We start from the raw sequence: 20,014 nt of genomic DNA, 5'->3' as shown, positions 1-20,014 counted from the left end.
TGACCATTCCAATACATTAATAAATAAGCCCACCACAATGTTTTTATTCAAGCTACCATCATAAGAGTGCCAGCCAGTGTCCGTATCACAACAAATGTCACACATTTCACAACACCTCTTAAACGGATGTGTCGACCCTTATTTTTTTGTGAAGTACTCCAGTTATTACCATGCACTAACAAAAGCCAAAATGGGTTGCAATCCACATCACACTACTTACTATGCATATGTAGATCTGTTTAGTATAAGCATCTCCCAACAGAGTACCACAAAATTATGTATTTTTTAAAGCCGTTTATCCCTCTCCATTCATCTTGAGCTTTGTAGAGCCAAAAAGAAGTAAGATATTAACACACATCTGTAACCAACTTAGTCCCAGATTCATTAAGATTATCACCAGTTTTATGTCACAAAAGCCTGACTATTAAATTAAATTTTGTTAAATTTGGTGTTACCTCACCACCTCCGACCAGCTTTGCAAAATGGGTGGAGTTAGGAGTGCCTAAGCCCACCTATCAAATTCATGAAAAGTTATGCCACTTTGAGCTTCAGAAGCCCAATTCATTAAGACTGGCATGTGCAAAGTCATTCTTAATGAATTGAACCCTAAGTCCCCATTGTCCCTCCCAGTGAGGTCGCTAAAAAGAAGCTTGAGAGTAACATTCTGAAGCCTCAAAGAAACAGGAATCTCAAACTGCATCATGTGATCATTTAAAGAGGATCTTTCACCAAATTTTTCATGTTGAACTGGACACACAATGTAATAATGACTGCAATATAAAGCTTTTTTTTTCCCCTTGTGTAACGGTGCTCAGTGATAAGCAGGTAGCAACACACAGGACAAAAAGAACACATCCCACAATAACTCAGACCAGGCTACTCCTGTGTGAGATGTAATGTCAACTTGCTCTGCTTTCCCTGCAGGGCGAGTGCAAGTTGCCATAAGCACAATAAACATAAATGTGATTACTGACACCTTTGAGTACTTATATCCAGACAGGCAGCATGTGGGGAGGGACAGTACAGCAAAGTTGACAGTGATATGAGATAAGGTAAGCTGATTGAAGAGTTTTTAATGTAACAAACTAAACTCAGCTGTGGTGACCCACCCTACACACTGACTTCCGTGACCTTATCTGAACGATGTTAGTCATCTGTGCTCTACTTCCAGTGCTTTCTAATCATGAAGGAGGTTAGACCAATAGATCAGGGCTGTCTTTCATTACATGTCACACACTGAAAAGCCCGCTGTAAGCCATTATGGGAGATGTTCTTTTCCTACTGTATGTTGCCGCTTGCTTATGATTGGGCAGTGTCATACATGGGGAAGACGTACACATCAATGAACACAATCCCCAGTGACAAAGTCTTTGATAATGCTCACCTTCTTGGTCTTAAAGAAAATTAGTTAATTAAGTGCCATATACTTTGAATGCTAATATCACCACAATGAAGACATAACATGTATTAAAAATGAAGCAAAAAACTTTATTCCACTATGCAGCAACTGTTATATCATGTGTACAGTTCAACATGAAACATTTGATGAATGATCCTCTTTTACTGCGTCAAATGATACTATGTATTACTTTTATGTGCTTTTTTTTTATATTACCACAAACATCTTCTATAGTAGACATGTTTGCAGCCAGCAGGTATTCCCTTTTATAAGCATTCTCCATTGTGTGCTTCAAAATTATATACCCCTAAATTACAGCAATAATATTGGAGGCAGGTCTTTCTGTGAAATACCTTGTCTCTTATAGTGCTTGCATTACAATACAGGCAAGTTCTATTTTTCTGTTTCTATTGCGAAGCTTTTTTAATGGTGCATAAAACAAACCTGTTTCTGTAACCTCTTACCAATGCTGTCCACCTTTTACAATGCAACATGCAATATCATATTTCTACATATTTTCTTTTAGTAAGTACAATAAAAGTGCAGCCAGGCAAAAAAAAAATATCCATTTGAAATGATGATAAACATATTCATTATTCATAGTATTTTCATAGGCTTTATAAAATGCACAAAACTATGAATGAACCATTTATTCTGTGTGCAATTCATCTTCCGCATTGTGGATGCCCTTGCTGCATATTAAATATAGTATAACAGCTCTCTATTTAGGTGGCAATGTCATACTTTGCTGTGAGATGTGTATATATGTATATATCTTGTCTACTGCACTTTGGCTTTGTGCTTGATTTTATGGCCATTGTGTGTATCTTTCACTTAACCCTTTGGTCCTTGAGTTCCTATTTTCATTATTTTTACCCACACTGCCATAGTTTCTAAAATATAAAGAATCACTTACATTCCCTTGTTTATATTCAGCGCAATGTGGAGGTGTGACGGAAGACATGGAAGGTGTTATACTGAGCCCTGGATTCCCTGGGAACTACCCCAGTAATTTGGACTGCACCTGGAAGATCTCCTTACCGGTGGGATTTGGTGAGTGACAGAGCAGTCACATTTCATACACTACAAGTTTCAACATGGTTTTCTCCTGCCTAATGAACTGTGACAGTCGAGGTTATCAGATGATGTGTGATGTAGGAGAGACTTTATCATGGTAATATTTTACTGTTTAGGATGTCAGGTTCACAGATGCTCAAGGTTCTTTGTTTCCAGTTCCTCCAAAACTTCTGCCATTATGGTGATAATATTTTAGGAATGAGGAAAACTACGGCACAAGACTGGCATAGTGACACAAAGTAGATCAACCCCATTGGCTCTTAGAAGGAAAAAACCTCAGAAACCATAATTGTGTTACGGTTTTTAAGCACTTGCAGTAAAAAAGATGTAAAGATATGATTTTTTTTTTTGTGAAATGCTATACAAAGTCATTCATTAGACTCCCCAAGGGCTAATTCACACCACAGCAAGCAGTAGAGCCACAAGTTCCATAGGTCTTGTGACCTATATATGGCTAAGATAATGTTAGGGTCACAACATGTCCTGTGGACTTGCTGGAAGACAAGATAATTTGGCCACAATACAATGTTGTGAGTTAGCCTTAAGATATATTTTAGTTAGAATTCATCTGTCGAGGTGAATTATCTAAGCTATATGACTGGATTTGCAGCACAGACAGGAGGCATTGGAGCAGCGAGATATAGCATGGTAAGGTATCAGGACTGTCCCAGAAGCAGTGTAGAACAGAAGAAATGCATGAGCTTGATGGCACTTTTACTGTAGCATGGCACAGCAGAAATGGATGAGCTGGACATCACCAGGAGCAGCGTGGTACAGCAGAAATGGATGAGCAGGACATCACCTGGAGCAGCGTGGTACAGCAGAAATGGATGAGCTGGACATCACCAGGAGCAGCGTGGCACAGCAGAAATGGATGAGCTGGACATCACCAGGAGCAGCGTGGCACAGCAGAAATGGATGAGCTGGACATCACCAGGAGCAGCGTGGCACAGCAGAAATGGATAAGCTGGACATCACCAGGAGCAGCGTGGCACAGCAGAAATGGATGAGCTGGACATCACCAGGAGCTGCGTGGTACAGCAGAAATGGATGAGCTGGACATCACCAGGAGCAGCGTGGCACAGCAGAAATGGATGAGCTGGACATCTCCAGGAGCAACATGGCACAGTAGAAATGGATGAGCTGGATGTCACCTGGAGCAGCGTGGTACAGCAGAAATGTATGAGCTGGACACCACCAGGAGCAGCGTGGCACAGCAGAAATGGATAAGCTGGACATCACTAGGAGCAGCGTGGCACAGCAGAAATGGATGGGCTGGATGTCACCAGGAGCAGCGTGGCACAGCAGAAATGGATAAGCTGGACATCACTAGGAGCAACGTGGCATAGCAGAAATGGATGGGCTGGATGTCTCCAGTAGCAGCGTGGCACAGCAGAAATGGATGAGCTGGACATCTCCAGTACAAGCGTGGCACAGCAGAAATGGATGAGCTGGACACCACTAGGAGCAGCGTGGTACAGCAGAAATGTATGAGCTGGACACCACCAGGAGCAGCGAGGCACAGCAGAAATGGATAAGCTGGACATCACTAGGAGCAGCGTGGCACAGCAGAAATGGATGAGCTGGATGTCACCAGGAGCAGCGTGGCACAGCAGAAATGGATAAGCTGGACATCACTAGGAGCAGCGTGGCACAGCAGAAATGAATGGGCTGGATGTCACCTGGAGCAGCGTGGTACAGCAGAAATGTATGAGCTGGACACCACCAGGAGCAGCGTGGTACAGCAGAAATGGATAAGCTGGACATCACTAGGAGCAGCGTGGCACAGCAGAAATGAATGGGCTGGATGTCACCTGGAGCAACGTGGTACAGCAGAAATGTATGAGCTGGACACCACCAGGAGCAGCGTGGTACAGCAGAAATGGATAAGCTGGACATCACCAGGAGCAGCGTGGCACAGCAGAAATGGATGGGCTGGATGTCACCAGTAGCAGCATGGCACAGCAGAAATGGATAAGCTGGACATCAGTAGGAGCAGCGTGGCATAGCAGAAATGGATGGGCTGGATGTCACCAGGAGCACTGTGGCACAGCAGAAATGGATGAGCTGGATGTCACCAGGAGCAGCGTGGCACAGCAGAAATGGATAAGCTGGACATCACTAGGAGCAACGTGGCATAGCAGAAATGGATGGGCTGGATGTCTCCAGTAGCAGCGTGGCACAGCAGAAATGGATGAGCTGGACATCTCCAGTAGCAGCGTGGCACAGCAGAAATGGATGAGCTGGACACCATACAATGTTGTGAGTTAGCCTTAAGATATATTTTAGTTAGAATTCATCTGTCGAGGTGAATTATCTAAGCTATATGACTGGATTTGCAGCACAGACAGGAGGCATTGGAGCAGCGAGATATAGCATGGTAAGGTATCAGGACTGTCCCAGAAGCAGTGTAGAACAGAAGAAATGCATGAGCTTGACGGCACTTTTACTGTAGCATGGCACAGCAGAAATGGATGAGCTGGACATCACCAGGAGCAGCGTGGTACAGCAGAAATGGATGAGCAGGACATCACCTGGAGCAGCGTGGTACAGCAGAAATGGATGAGCTGGACATCACCAGGAGCTGCGTGGTACAGCAGAAATGGATGAGCTGGACATCACCAGGAGCAGCGTGGCACAGCAGAAATGGATGAGCTGGACATCTCCAGGAGCAACATGGCACAGTAGAAATGGATGAGCTGGATGTCACCTGGAGCAACGTGGTACAGCAGAAATGTATGAGCTGGACACCACCAGGAGCAGCGTGGTACAGCAGAAATGGATAAGCTGGACATCACTAGGAGCAGCGTGGCACAGCAGAAATGGATGGGCTGGATGTCACCAAGAGCAGCGTGGCACAGCAGAAATGGATAAGCTGGACATCAGTAGGAGCAGCGTGGCATAGCAAAAATGGATGGGCTGGATGTCACCAGGAGCAGTGTGGCACAGCAGAAATGGATGAGCTGGACATCTCCAGTAGCAGCGTGGCACAGCAGAAATGGATGAGCTGGACACCACCAGGAGCAGGGTGGTACAGCAGAAATGCATGAGCTGGACACCACCAGGAGCAGCGAGGCACAGCAGAAATGGATAAGCTGGACATCACTAGGAGCAGAGTGGCACCGCAGAAATGGATGGGCTGGATGTCTCCAGGAGCAGCATGGCACAGCAGAAATGGATAAGCTGGACATCACTAGGAGCAGCGTGGCACAGCAGAAATGAATGGGCTGGATGTCACCAGGAGCAGCATGGCACAGCAGAAATGGATGAGCTGGACATCTCCAGGAGTAGCATGGCACAGCAGAAATGGATGAGCTGGATATCATTAGGAGCAGCGTGGCACAGCAGAAATGGATGAGCTGGACATCACCAGGAGCAGCGTGGCACAGCAGAAATGGATGAGCTGGACATCACCAGGAGCAGCGTGGCACAGCAGAAATGGATGAGCTGGACATCACCAGGAGCAGCATGGAACAGCAGAAATGGATTAACTTGATGGCACTTGGAGCACAGTGACACAGCTGGAACGGAACAGCCGAGTTTGAAAGGAGACTTACTCATAGATACAGTATATGTAGTAAAGCACATCAGTATAGCAAAGCTGGATTTATCAAGTGACTCAAATTTGAGAAAAAAAGTAGCAGAGCCCACAAGTAATGCAATGCTGGATTTGTCTGAAAGTTCACTAGTTGAGTAATATACCAGAGCCAGGCAATGAGGTAGAGCTGAGGACATTTCAAATAGCAGACCTGAGGTAGTAGCTACAGCAACACTACCTGAATATTCAGATGGCATTCCATTACCTGAGTCAGACTAAAAAAGGCCTAGGAGACATGACATCAGAGGTGCGAACCTGGAAGGAGGAGGGAGCAGTGAGAGACAGCCACCAGGGAAGAAGGATGCAGAGCCCGGTGCTAGAGCCGGGACAGGTAGCAATTTTGTAATGCACACTATTTGCCAAGCAGCTGAATAAGTATGTTATAGCTTGTGCATAGCTACAGCACATAGTCAGATTGTATCTTGCGCTAGTTTTTTCACCATAATATGCTGCCCTGTAGAATTGGCAGATCCTGTGCACTATTAGCCAAGGGGGCATAAATATATCGTGGCATTAGGATAGTAGAGCAGAATTCAGCATAATCCTCAGCCGCCTCTCCACACATCCTCCCTCCCCTCTGTACAACTTTTTAGGGTCTGTTTACCACATTTTGCTGTATTTTGACAGTGCAGCAGACTAGTTTCTAGTATATGATAGTTTCCATTTAATCCTTTGGAGTCTAGCTTTAAACATACTGTACATATAATAGTTGCCTTTTAAAGTGCTCACTTTAAAAAGATCCTGGTTTTCACTAATTTTAGGTGTGACATTTTTACCTACTTCACCTTAATTTATAAGATTGCCTCTTGCTGCCCCTTCTAAAATCTCATCATAGATCATTGGCTTTTCTTTTTTTTTTTTTTTTTTTTTTTTTTCATTTTTCTACTTCATAACTCTTGCTTCCTTGCAAATGTATCACCCTGCTGTATATGAAAGACTTACATTTCAAAATTCTGGAAACTGTTTTTCGTGACTTCCTGTGACATGTTGATTGTACAGTCTCTTCACATTTAGAGACAGTTAATGGTACCTTCAACACTTTTAGTGCGGCACTTTGAAGTACTATGACTTTCAGCCAACACCATTTCATCATGGAGCCCTATCATAAAAAAGGAGTAAATGGAATATAGCTCAGAAATGAGATGCAGCTTAAGCTTGAATCAGAAATTTTCTTAGTTATTATTGTGTCACTGATATTCCTCAAGACAGGGTTTTCATGCCATGCCAAAACTATAAAATTGTGACCACTGGACGTTTCATATTAGATTGCTATGGTGGGAAGAGATGCAACCTACATCACCTGCTAAAGAATGTCCCTACTTTTTACCAGTCTAATAAAGATCAAGTCCATGTTATCACAAATACTGGGTCACATATAGTGCCTATGGATAATATAGATTCTGCCTATACAGTGCCTATGGATAACATAGTAACATAGTTTTGAAGGCTGAAGGAAGACCTTATGTCCATCTAGTTCAGCCTATTTTTAGTGCAGCTGTTCTGCATTGTTGATCCTGGGGAAGGCAAAAAACCCACAGAGTAGAAGCCAATTTTCTCCATAGGGAAAAAAGTTCCCTCCCCTAAGCTGGGTCAACCATCTACCTATAATATTCTGTTTTTCGTAACCTTCTATACTGTTACTCACAAGAAAAGCATCCATTCCTTTCTTAAATTCATTCAGTGAGTTGGCCATCACCACTTCCTCAGGAAGAGAATTCCAGAGCCTCACTGCTCTTACCGTGAAGAACCCTCTTCTCTGCTGGTGCAGAAATTGTCTTTCCTCCAAACGAAGAGAATGCCCCCTTGTTCTTGTCACAATATAATATAATTCTAATATAATATAGATTCTGTAGATTCTGCCGATATAGTGCCTATGGATAATATAGATTCTGCCAATATAGTGCCTATTGATAATATAGATTCTGCCAATATGGTGCCTATAGATAATATAGATTCTGTCTACATAGTGCCTATGGATAATATAGATTCTGCCAATATAGTGCCTATATATAATATAGATTCTGCCTATATAGTGCCTATGGATAAAAATAGATTCTGTAGATTCTGCCGATATAGTGCCTATGGATAATATAGATTCTGCCAATATAGTGCCTATGGATAATATAGATTCTGCCTACATAGTGCCTATGGATAATATAGATTCTGCCTATATAGTGCCTATGGATAATATAGATTCTGCCTACATAGTGGCTATGGATAGTATAGCTTCTGCCTATATAGTGCCTATATATAATATAGATTCTGCCTATATAGTGCATATGGATAATATAGATTCTGCCTATAGAGTGCCTATAGATAATATAGATTCTCCTTATATAGTGCCTATATATAATGTAGATTCTGTCAATATAGTGCCTATGGATAATATAGATTCTGCCTATATAGTGCCTATGGATAATATAGATTCTGCCTATATAGTGCCTATGGATGATATAGTTTCTGCCTATATAGTGCCTATGGATAATATAGATTTTGCCTATATAGTGCCTATATATAATATAGATTCTGCCTATATGGTGCCTATGGATAATATAGATTCTGCCTATATAGTGCCTATACATAATATAGATTCTGCCTAAATAGTGCCTATGGATAATATAGATTCTGCCTATATAGTGCCTATATATAATATAGATTCTGCCTATAGAGTGCCTATAGATAATATAGATTCTGCATATATAGTGCCTATATATAATATTGATTCTGCCTATAGAGTGCCTATGGCTAATATAGATTCTGCCTATATAGTGCCTATATATAATATAGATTCTGCCTATATAGTGCCTATAGATATAGATTCTGCCTATATAGTGCCTATAGATAATACTGATTCTGCCTATATAGTGCCTATAGATAATATAGATTCTGCCGATAGAGTGCCTATGGATAATATAGATTCTGCCTATAGAGTGCCTATGGATGATATAGATTCTGCCTATATAGTGCCTATGGATAATATAGATTCTGCCTATATAGTGCCTATATATAATATAGATTCTGCCTAAATAGTGCCTATAGATAATATAGATTCTGCCTATATAGTGCCTATAAATAATATAGATTCTGTCTATATAGTGCCTATATATAATATAGATTCTGCCTATAGAGTGCCTATGGATAATATAGATTCTGCCTATATAGTGTCTATAGATAATATAGATTCTGCCTATATAGTGCCTATAGATAATACTGATTCTGCCTATATAGTGCCTATAGATAATACTGATTCTGCCTATATAGTGCCTATAGATAATATAGATTCTGCCTATAGAGTGCCTATGGATAATATAGATTCTGCCCATATAGTGCCTATATATAATATAGATCTGCCTATATAGTGCCTATATATAATATAGATCTGCCTATATAGTGCCTATATATAATATAGATTCTGCCTATATAGTGCCTATGGTAATCTATATTTTGTCTATATAGTGCCTATAGATAATATAGATTCTGCATATATAGTGCATATGGATAATATAGATTACAACTATATAGTGCCTATGGATAATATAGATTCTACTTATGTAGTGCCTACAGATTATATAGACTGTGTGTCACCCTACAGGATACATGAATTTCAAAATGAAGCAAATAGTTAAAAACAATCGCAAATAAATTGCAATACTGGAACTTTTCATTATTCAGACACGTAACACAATCCATACCCATTTCCTTCTTACATACTCACACAGAGAAATTGAATGGATTAAATATTAATGTGGTCAATGAGTGGAATTAATTACGAGTATGCCGTGAAGCACAACATAGTTATGCCAGCTAATTAATGCGAGGCTATAAAGAGGTGTGACTTTAATTAACTATTTAATTTCATTATTCCATTAATGGTATGCCATACTTTTAGTGATGATATATGTAAAAATAATCATCTAAAATAATGCTTCTATTTTGTACTTCATAACTTAGAAGGTTTGGAGATCATCTTGAATTAGTGGTTGACAGCAATGTATCTGTGTATAATGGTAGTTAGGAAAAATTCAGGATGTGTTCAACTGATAAATACAGTAGCTGGTTCCCCGATATTTGACAACATAGGGGTCACTACCTTGTAGTCAGCCTACCTCCTTGCTTCACCTCTCTATTCTGTGTAAGTACATTCTGTCACTTAGAATACGCTCACTTCTCCATTTGGCCCTTCTGTTAGAGGTTGCTTCAAGGTTTCCGTCAATTTGGCAGCAAGAATAGCACACCATGCATCATTATTTTTGCAGTAAAAATGACTGGAACGTCCACAGAACCTTTGGCTTTAATAATAAACCATTTTAGTCTTGTCTCATTAGAATTCAGTGGGGCAGAATTACTATTCAAATCGAGCCAGCACTCAAGCACTCATTCTATGTTCCACATATCAAATGTTTTAGACTTTTATGTGTGTCTCGTTCAATAAGGAGTGTGTGATATCACAAAAATAATGAGTGTGACTTTGGGAAAAAGGCTGTGGTGTATGTTGTCTCACTTTGCTATATATGAAAAGAAACAACATTTTGATCTGTACCTCCATCCAAGCGTTTCACTCATTTTTAACTTCTCAGTGTTAAAAATATGTATATTTTAAATATTTTTATACATATACACATATGTTCTCAGTGTATATATGTATATAAAGAACCAAAACTATGAGAGTCAATATGAGAAAACAAATCCAGAAAATCACCTTGTCTGATTTGGCAAGATTTATTTTTCAAATTATGGTGGAAAATAAGTATTTGGTCAATATAAAATAAGTATTTGGTCTCAATATTTTGTTATATATCCTTTGTTGGCAATGACAGAGGTCAAACATTTTCTGTAAGTCTTCACAAGGTTGGCATACACTTTTGGGTTATGTTGGCCCATTCCTCCATGCAGATCTCATCTAGAGTAGTGATGTTTTGGGCCTTTCACTGGGCAACAAATCCCTCCAAAGGTTTTCTATGGGGTTGAGATATGGAGACTGGCTAGGCCACTCCAGGACCTTCATATGCTTATTACGAAGCCAATCCTTCATTGGCCTGGTGGTGTGCTTTTGATCATTATCATGCAGAAAGACCCATCCACGTTTTATCTTCAATGCCCTTGCTGATGGAAGGAGATTTACACTCAAAACCTCACGATACCTGGCCCCATTCATTCTTTCATGTACACAGATCAGTTGTCCTGGTCCTTTTGCAGAGAAACAGCCCCAAAGCATGATGTTGCCACCCCCATGCTTCACAGTAGGTATGGTGTTCTTTGGATGCAACTCAGAATTCTGTCTCCTCCAAACATGACATACATAGTAACATAGTAACATAGTTTTGAAGGCTGAAGGAAGACCTTATGTCCATCTAGTTCAGCCTATTTTTAGTGCAGCTGTTCTGCATTGTTGATCCTGGGGAAGGCAAAAAACCCACAGAGTAGAAGCCAATTTTCTCCATAGGGAAAAAAATTCCTTCCCCTAAGCTTGGTCAACCATCTACCTCTGTTATTCGTAACCTTCTATACTGTTACTCACAAGAAAAGCATCCATTCCTTTCTTAAATTCATTCAGTGAGTTGGCCATCACCACTTCCTCAGGAAGAGAATTGCAGAGACTCATTGCTCTTACCGTGAAGAACCCTCTTCTATGCTGGTGCAGAAATTGTCTTTCCTCCAAATGAAGAGAATGCCCCCTTGTTCTTGTCAGAGTTCTTGGTACAAACAGTTCATTGGAGAGATCTCTGTATTGCCATCTGATATACTTGTACATATATATTAAGTCTCCTCTAAGTCTTCTCTTTTCTAGAGTAAATAGACCTAATTTTGATAACCTTTCTGGGTATTGTAGTGAACCAACTCTATTTATCATTTTTGTAGTCCGCCTTTGAACCCTTTTAAGTTCAGCAATGTCTTTCTTGAGCACCGGCGTCCAAAATTGCACACAATACTCCAAGTGTGGTCTGACGAGTGATTTGTACAGAGGAGAATTATGTTTTCATCTCGTGTCCCCAGACCTCTTCTAATGCATCCCATGACCCTATTTGCTTTGGTGGCAGCTGCCTGACACTGGGCACTCCAATTTAGCTTCTTATTGACTAAGATGCATAAGTCTTTTTCATGTCTGATTTCCCCAGCAGTTTCCCATTTAGTAAGTGATTATAGCATATGTTTCTCCTTCCCATGTGCATAACTTTACACTTATCTGTGTTAAACCTCATTTGCCTTTTTTCAGCCCAATTCTCCAATTTACTCAAATCTGTCTGTAGTTGCAAACTGTCCTCCTTTGTGTAAACAACCTTACATAGTTTTGTATCATCTGCAAATACTGATATTTACTGTGTAAGCCATCCACTAGATCATTAATAAATATATTAAATAGTAGGGGGCCCAATACAGAACCCTGTGGTACCCCACTAGTAACCCTGGCCCAATCTGAGTATGCACCATTAATAACCACTCTTTGTTTTCTATCACTATGCCAGCTACCTACCCATCTACACACATTTTCCCCTAGCCCAAGTTTTCTCATCTTACTTACCAATCTTTTATGTGGGACAGTGTCAAATGCTTTACGAGTTTTGACGAGTTTTGTTTCTACCAAACAATTCTACTTTGGTTTCATCAGACCATATGACATTCTCCCAATACGCTTCTGGATAATCCAGATGCTCTCTAGCAAACTTCAGACAGGTCCGGACATATACTGGCCTAAGCAGGGGGACACATCTGGCACTGCAGGATCTGAATCTCTGGCGGCGTAGTGTTTTACTGATGGTAGCCTTTGCTATGGTTATCCCAGCTCTATGCAGGCAATTCACTAGGTCCCCCCATTTGGTTCTGGGATTTTTGCTCACCGCTTCTGTGATAATTTTGACCCCACAGCCACACAGACATACATACAGACATACATACACACACACACACACACACACACACACACACACACACACACACACACATACACACAGACAGACAGACAGACATACACACAGACACCACCTCTCACCTGTCCGCAGCATCGCCCACGCTTCCTCGCTTACACAGCAGCGGCCGCTGAATGATGACGTGATTCAGCGGCACTTCTGTGTCAAACAGGAAGCGCGGCCTCCGGACAGGAAGCGCGGCCTCCGGGCAGGAAGCAGGACGGACCCTTGCAGCTCCGCTACTGCTATTCCCGCTTGCAGGCAGCGGAGCTGCTGTGATTGCTCCCACTGCACTGCACTGTGCCTCACTGCCTCCGCGCTTCTCCCACAGAGAGAAATTGCTGCTGCTGCTGCCGCGCAGCCCCCACACATATGCCTCCTGGGGCAGACCGCCTCCCGCCCCCCCCACGCTACGCCACTGCCCACGAGGTGAGATCTTGCATGGAGCCCCAGATCGAGGGAGATTATCAGTTGTCTTGTATGTCTTCCATTTTCTTATTATTGCTTCCACAGTTGATTTCATCACACCACACTAATTGCCTATTGCATGTTCAGTCTTCCCAGCCTGGTGCAGGGCTACAATTTTGTTTCTGGTGTCCTTTGACAGCTCTTTGGTCTTCACCATAGTGGAGTTTGGAGTGTGACTGTTTGAGGTTGTGGACAGGTGTCTTTTATACTTATAACAAGTTCAAACAGGTGCCATCACTACAGGTAATGAGTGGAGGACAGAGGAGCCTCTTAAAGAAGAAGTTACAGGTCTGTGAGAGCCAGAAATCTTGCATGCTTTTAGGTGACCAAATACTTATATTCCACCATAATTTGCAAAATAAATCTTGCCAAATCAGACAAGGGGTGTTAGGCGCCAGGATTCTCCCCCTGCACAGGATGGATCCCAAGCATTATCTTCTCCTGCGGTCTCCCATTCAGTCTCGACTGCAGTGGATGCTGCTCAGCAAAGACGTTGGTCTCGGCGTCTTGCTCAGACTCGGGCTGTGCGTATTGTTACCACTGCCTCTCCAGGTTCAGCTATGGTAACTGACAATAGACTGCGGCAGGCTGTCATTTCTGAGACTAAGTCCAGGATTCACTCTACTGAGCATACACGAGAGGTGGCGACCTCTCATTGGTGGTCAGTCATCAGCTGCTCAGGTCCTGTGCCGGCTCCGGATTAGCCCGCGAGCGAGGTCCTGTCTGATTGGCACAGTCTATAAAAGGATCTTTAGTGCAACCGTGGGTGGCTAAGATCATTCGTATTTGCTGTGTGTGTTGGTGAGCCAGTTACCACCCTGGCTCACGTATGCCGCTGATAGCACTATGAGTGTGTTCCTAGACAGGCAGTATAGGGTGGGAACTCCCGCTTGAACTTAGCGTTTTCATCGGGAGTCCTCAGGCGCGGGCTCAAAAGCCACCATGTGTCAGAGCAGGTTCAATCACCAGCGTAGTAGGGCATAGCTTAGAGTGCTCTCTGTTTTCGTACTGCTCTGTGGGGTAACAGAGTCAGGCGCCTTGCACTCTGTTCACACTGAGTGGCGTTTAACTCGGTGTGTTTGCAGTGTTTAATCGCGGCTACGCTCCGCCATTGCGTGGCTCCGCTCTGCCATTGTTTGCTAGCTGTGGTTTCTCCATCACCACACGATCACACCTTCTCTTAATTTACGTTTGATGTGATCCGCAAACCCTAACAAGGTGATTTTCTGGATTTGTTTTCTCCTTTTGGCTCTCATAGTTGTGATATACCTATGATGTCCATTATAGGCCTCTCCCATCTTTTTAAGTGGTAAAACTTGCACAATTGGTGGCTGACTAAATACTTTTTTCCCCACTGTAGGTGCATCTGTTTTTCATAAATTAGACATGCTCTTTAGGCGCAAATGCAGGTAGAATAAGTGGGATCTTCAGCATAGCCTTGTTGAAATATGTTTGAAACCATCTTTTTTTTTTACACATGGTCATTAGGTTATCTGTGCTCGACTGACAGCATTAGAACTATTGTAAGATCGATTCAGTGGCAAGGGAAGTGAAGAGAGCCCTGGCTGGTCATCATTAGTAACGTGATAGCCGCAGATCAGTGCAGATTTAAAAATAGATGTTATTGGAGTATGTGATTAATTCTATATGTACAGAAAATTGAACCCATATGATTTTGAGAATAACCTTTTAAGGCTAGATAATTGACAATTCGCCTTCCATCTATTAGTGTTTAATCTGGAAAAAGTAAAAAAAAAAAATATATAGTATAGCAATATGAAATGGAAAGCGTTACTTATCGTATAAAATCACACATTTATTGAAGTCCTTTAAAACATGCGGTCAAGGAGAGAGGATGAGCAGATGCCACCATCTGATCAGCCGCATCTTCTCATCCTCTCTCCCTGACCGCATGACTTTAATAAATGTGTGATTTTTTGCAGTGACTGACGCTTTCTACCGTATTTCATTTGGTTGTGCAAATGTTTTCCCTCGCTGTGGAAACTTTTAGCAGAACACCACTGGTTTTCATTGGCCTATTTTTAATATGCTACATGTACATTTGCTGACAACTCCACTCTAAGAAATGTTGATAGTGCCGAGGCGTTTCCTTTACTTTTCCTGAACTCTGGTTAAAAATATAGCATACTATATAAGTAATCTATTATTTGTGTACTTGCTATAGGAGCGCACATTCAGTTTCTCAGCTTCTCAAGTGAAGCCAATCATGATTTTGTGGAGATCCGCAACGGCCCACATGAAACCAGTAGTGTTATTGGACGATTCAGTGGGTCTGAGACACCTGGCAACATGCTTTCTACATCCCATGAAACCTCTATATACTTCCACAGTGACCACTCTCAGAACAAACCTGGTTTCAAACTGGAATATCAAGGTACTTCTAACAAATTTCTATTAAAGAAACTGAGTCATTTCTATTACCTGGGATAATATCATAGTGTGATGTTGCAATAAATGCTAAAGCCATTCTGAAGGAATCATAGAAATCCCTACATGTAGACTATGAATGAGATACAATATGTATAGCCTGTGTTTAATACTTGATTTTCCATCTTTCATGGTATAGTGAGGAGTATTGCCACATATAGAAGTTGCTTGGGAGAAGAATGGTTTCATTGATTTTAAGAAACAAGCAATACTATAGTAAAATACTGCATTAAAAGGACTTCTACAGTTCTATCATTTTTCTTAGCCAGTTATAGTAGTTTGCAAGAAAAATGGACAGATTTTATGTGTGAGGGTATTATGAATCAGTTTTTATTTGTCACCTAGAAAGTCATACATAAAAGAAAATGTCAGGCTTCTCATAACCTTCTCAGTTTTACAAATGGCATATTACATAAAAATCTATTAAACCTTTTTGTCAATGTATTTCTGAAAGCTATTTTGGATACATACATTAAATATATGTTGTAAAATGTATTGTATTTTCTCATTTGTTCTGCAGCCTATGAGCTTCAAGAATGTCCAGATCCAGAACCATTTCCCCATGGTGTGGTTCGAGGAGCTGGTTACAATGTGGGACAATCAATCTCCTTTGAATGTTCTCCTGGTTACCAACTAATAGGTTACTCAGTTTTGACATGTCAGCATGGCACCAATAGAAACTGGGATCACCCATTTCCGAGGTGTGAAGGTAGGTTAACGCATAGTGGTAGGTGGGCCTACAGCCATAACAGTAGCAGCACTCTTAACTTTCTTCCATATGTCATGTGTTAGCTTTCTCATCTTATTTAATCTGTACCGCTGCATGTCATGTGTACGTTTGTCTTATCCTTGTTGGTGTGTACTCGGTATGCCAGTGTTAACACTACGGGCAAGTGCACGTGGCATCTTTTAGACACCACCATACCCACATTGTTTTTGAAGCAGGAGATGCTTCAGGAAAACACCGGCGGGGTTTTCCTTGAATCTTTTCTTACGTCTTTTCTGGCAACTTTTGTAGCAGCTTTGGTGTGGGTGTTTTTTCTACATATAATATATAAGCGGTGGTTTCCAAGAAAGCCTCCAGATAAATGGTTAGGTCACTTTTGCTACTAGCTTCACGGCTTTCAAATCCTGAAGCTGTTAAAATTTTTTCAAAATGACGGAACATATGCACAGCAAGTCTTTTTAACATTACTTTGCATATGCTTGTTCTTTTTGGCATTTTTAATTGCTTTTTGAGGTGGGTTCCAGGTGACAAAACTTTGCATGCACATACGCTTAAGGTGGTGAAAGTAGTGAATGGAAGGATACAAGACAAGTAAATAGAGCGTTTGAAAGGCAGAGGGACTGAGTGAAAGCCCACCGAACTGCGATCTATTACAAAGAATAATAGGAGCCTGTTATTACACCTAGGCATGAGAGCCTGACTCTCAAAAAGGGAAGCATTTTTCTAATTAAGAAAATAGAGTTTAGCCACAGTGGAGCATGACTGATTGCAAAATCCAAAGCTTGCAAATAATTAATAAAGGGACCCTGTCCCCTTTCCTGTTGAAACAAGTTTAGTATATTATACTGGGAAGATGCAATTGTTAAAAGTTGACTGTCTATGAGCCTGTACATTAATTGATCCGAAAAGGGGGTCATATTTGTGGCATGAACAGTTGACGATACCCCCAGAAACTGGGAGTGGCTTTAAAAAAGGACTTTGGCAAAAAAATGCAAGACTGTTAACATGGGGAAAAATGCATTCTGCACGCTTGATTCTCCACAGAAACAATGTAGGAGCGTTAAAAAAGTCTAATTCTTGGTATAAGGTAAGAAGGGATAGAGATATGTGAGCTATAGGGACTCATAGGATTCAAAATACACCTCTGCATGTACATTCAGATGGATAATGGTGGATTTTTCCTTCTTAACCCCATCTTGCACATGTTCATCACCGCATTGGAAACTAAAATGTAAGTCCTTCATTTAAAGCATAGCTGTTATTTTAATTTTTATCTTATGAATCAAATAAGCAACTTTGTAATATATATTACCAGAGAAATCGGCTTCTTTCTCACCCAGAACTGAGCAGTCATTATCAACATTCTCAATTCTGAGGTAAAATCTGTATTCAGTGAAGACTTTCCCATTGTTGAGATAGAAGATGGAAATTACTACTGATGAGATTCTATGTAAACTGATGGAGGGTGGGGCTTTGTCTTTAGCTCCTCCCCCTCCCATCTACATAGAACTGTATCAGTAGCAACTCCCATCTCCTTTCTCACTAATGTGAAAGTCTGTCTTCACTGAATACAGATTTTCCTTCAGAACTGAGATTTTTGATAATGATAATTTCTCTGATAAGATATACTATAAAGTTTTTTATTTTCATGGGTACTATTGAATTATGAAATAAAAATTAAAGCTAAGGTTACTCTTTAAATTATATGAGGCTGCAAAGTGGGTCTGATTAAATTTGAAGCAAGATATAATAATTATTTCATCATTTTGATTTCACAGTAATCAATTATTATTTTATTATCTTTTATTGTGCTATTTAGTTCCATGTGGAGGAAACGTCACTGCCTTCAATGGTTCCATCTATTCTCCTGGCTTCCCTAGCCAATATCCAAATTCCCAGGATTGTTCCTGGATCATTACTGTGCCGATAGGATATGGAATTCACATCAACTTCACTATTCTGGAAACAGAACCTCTGAATGATCATATCACCATTTGGTAAGTGACTAATACCAAAAAAAATTATAAAAAAAAGCTATGTAGGACTCTGAATTCCTTCTGTGGTTTCTACAGGATAATGATTGTAGGGTGTCATTTTTCATATCTGTCTTACTTTATGGTGAGCAAACGTGCTTGGATAAGGTGTTATCTGCTCGGGTGCTAACCGAGTGTCTTCAGCGTGCTCAAAACATATGTTCGAGTCCACGCATCTGCATGTCTCGTGGCTGTTCTACAGCCACAAAATGTGAGGATTGCCTAACGAACAGGCAGCCTCGAGATATGCAGCCTCGGGAACTCAATATTCATCGAGTGCATCTGAGATACTTGGATAACTCCCGAGCATGCTCTGATGACACCTTATCAGAGCACGTTCGCTCATCACTCATCTTACAGTAAGATTGCTATTAAAGAGAAATAGCGCAATAGCGCATTATCCGGTGTGCACATAACAATTGCAAGTAATACACTCACCAAATGGAGTTTTGGAACAAGCAATGGAGGATTCACTGCTGCAGAACCACAGATCCATGAGGGACCAACATAAAAAATTCAGGGTAGGAAAAATGTGGTCAGACCATACTGACCCAAAGATCTGAATACTTATGACCATATGATATTTCAGTTTTTCATTTTTAATAAATTTGCAAAAATTTCTACATTTCTGTTTTTTTCAGTCAAGATGGGGTTGCAGAGTATACATTAATGAGAAAAAAAATAACTTTTCTCCTTCGCCTCATTGGGGGACACAGGACAGTGGTTAGCTCCTCCTCCGCAGTATACACCCTTGCCTCGATTGTAGGCGGAATCAGTTCTTGCTTAGTGTCCTAGGAGGCACACGTCTGGTCTTTTTTCCAGACTTGTTTATTTATTTATTTTTTCATTTTTTCCATGAAGATAAGACAAGGGCAACGGACCCTATTGAAAGGGTCCGATTTCCCCAAACCAACAACGGGCGAGCACGTGCGAGTGTCACCTCCACGTATCCTTTCCCGCTACGTGGGACATGATACCGCACTGAGCCCTGACGACCCTAAGGTAGTAAAACCCTAAGCTGTACAGAGGCCTATGAATAGTCCGTGCGGCCCCCACTGTGCCACCAAGGCTAGACTGCGGTGCTGCAAGGTGACGGACGGTCCCTCTCCTCATTCCTTGGATGGTGCCTGCACCATCCTTGATTTGGATGCAGCCCCCCTTCCCCCCGTAACCTGAGGATCAGCTGGAGCTCCAGGGGGGAGGCGGTGGGCTGGGAGGGCTCCTGAAACCCCCAGGGTCAGCATTCCCCTGGGCGGCAGCAGCGGTCGGGTGCCAGCATGCGCCCCCACAGCGGTAGCACTAGGCAGCACATGTCCTGACCAGGCCTCGGTTTCTTGGTGGTCCCGTCCCTGTGTCCGG

At 41.6% G+C, this 20,014-nt stretch overlaps 1 protein-coding gene and 1 long non-coding RNA gene across 2 annotated transcripts in view; one reads left to right on the top strand and one right to left on the bottom strand.

Annotated features, from left to right (window-relative positions):
* Positions 1-20,014, top strand: part of CSMD2 (CUB and Sushi multiple domains 2) — a 1,542,159-nt gene that overhangs the window by 1,370,860 nt on the left and 151,285 nt on the right. Inside the window, exons 40-43 of the mRNA XM_073571899.1 lie at positions 2,336-2,452; positions 15,633-15,842; positions 16,416-16,604; positions 18,442-18,619. Of these exons, the coding sequence (XP_073428000.1) occupies positions 2,336-2,452; positions 15,633-15,842; positions 16,416-16,604; positions 18,442-18,619 (694 nt within the window). The remainder of the gene's footprint in view (positions 1-2,335; positions 2,453-15,632; positions 15,843-16,415; positions 16,605-18,441; positions 18,620-20,014) is intronic.
* LOC141086141 (uncharacterized) overlaps positions 1-20,014 on the bottom strand; it is an 86,718-nt gene that overhangs the window by 16,170 nt on the left and 50,534 nt on the right. The gene's annotated exons all lie outside the window — the stretch shown is intronic.

Source organism: Dendrobates tinctorius, unplaced genomic scaffold, assembly GCF_039654945.1.
Source record: "Dendrobates tinctorius isolate UK_male_01 unplaced genomic scaffold, ASM3965494v1 ptg000007l, whole genome shotgun sequence".
Lineage (NCBI taxonomy): Eukaryota > Metazoa > Chordata > Amphibia > Anura > Dendrobatidae > Dendrobates > Dendrobates tinctorius.
The sequence above is the reverse complement of the archived record's forward strand: the minus strand, read 5'-3'. Positions and strand labels throughout refer to the sequence as shown.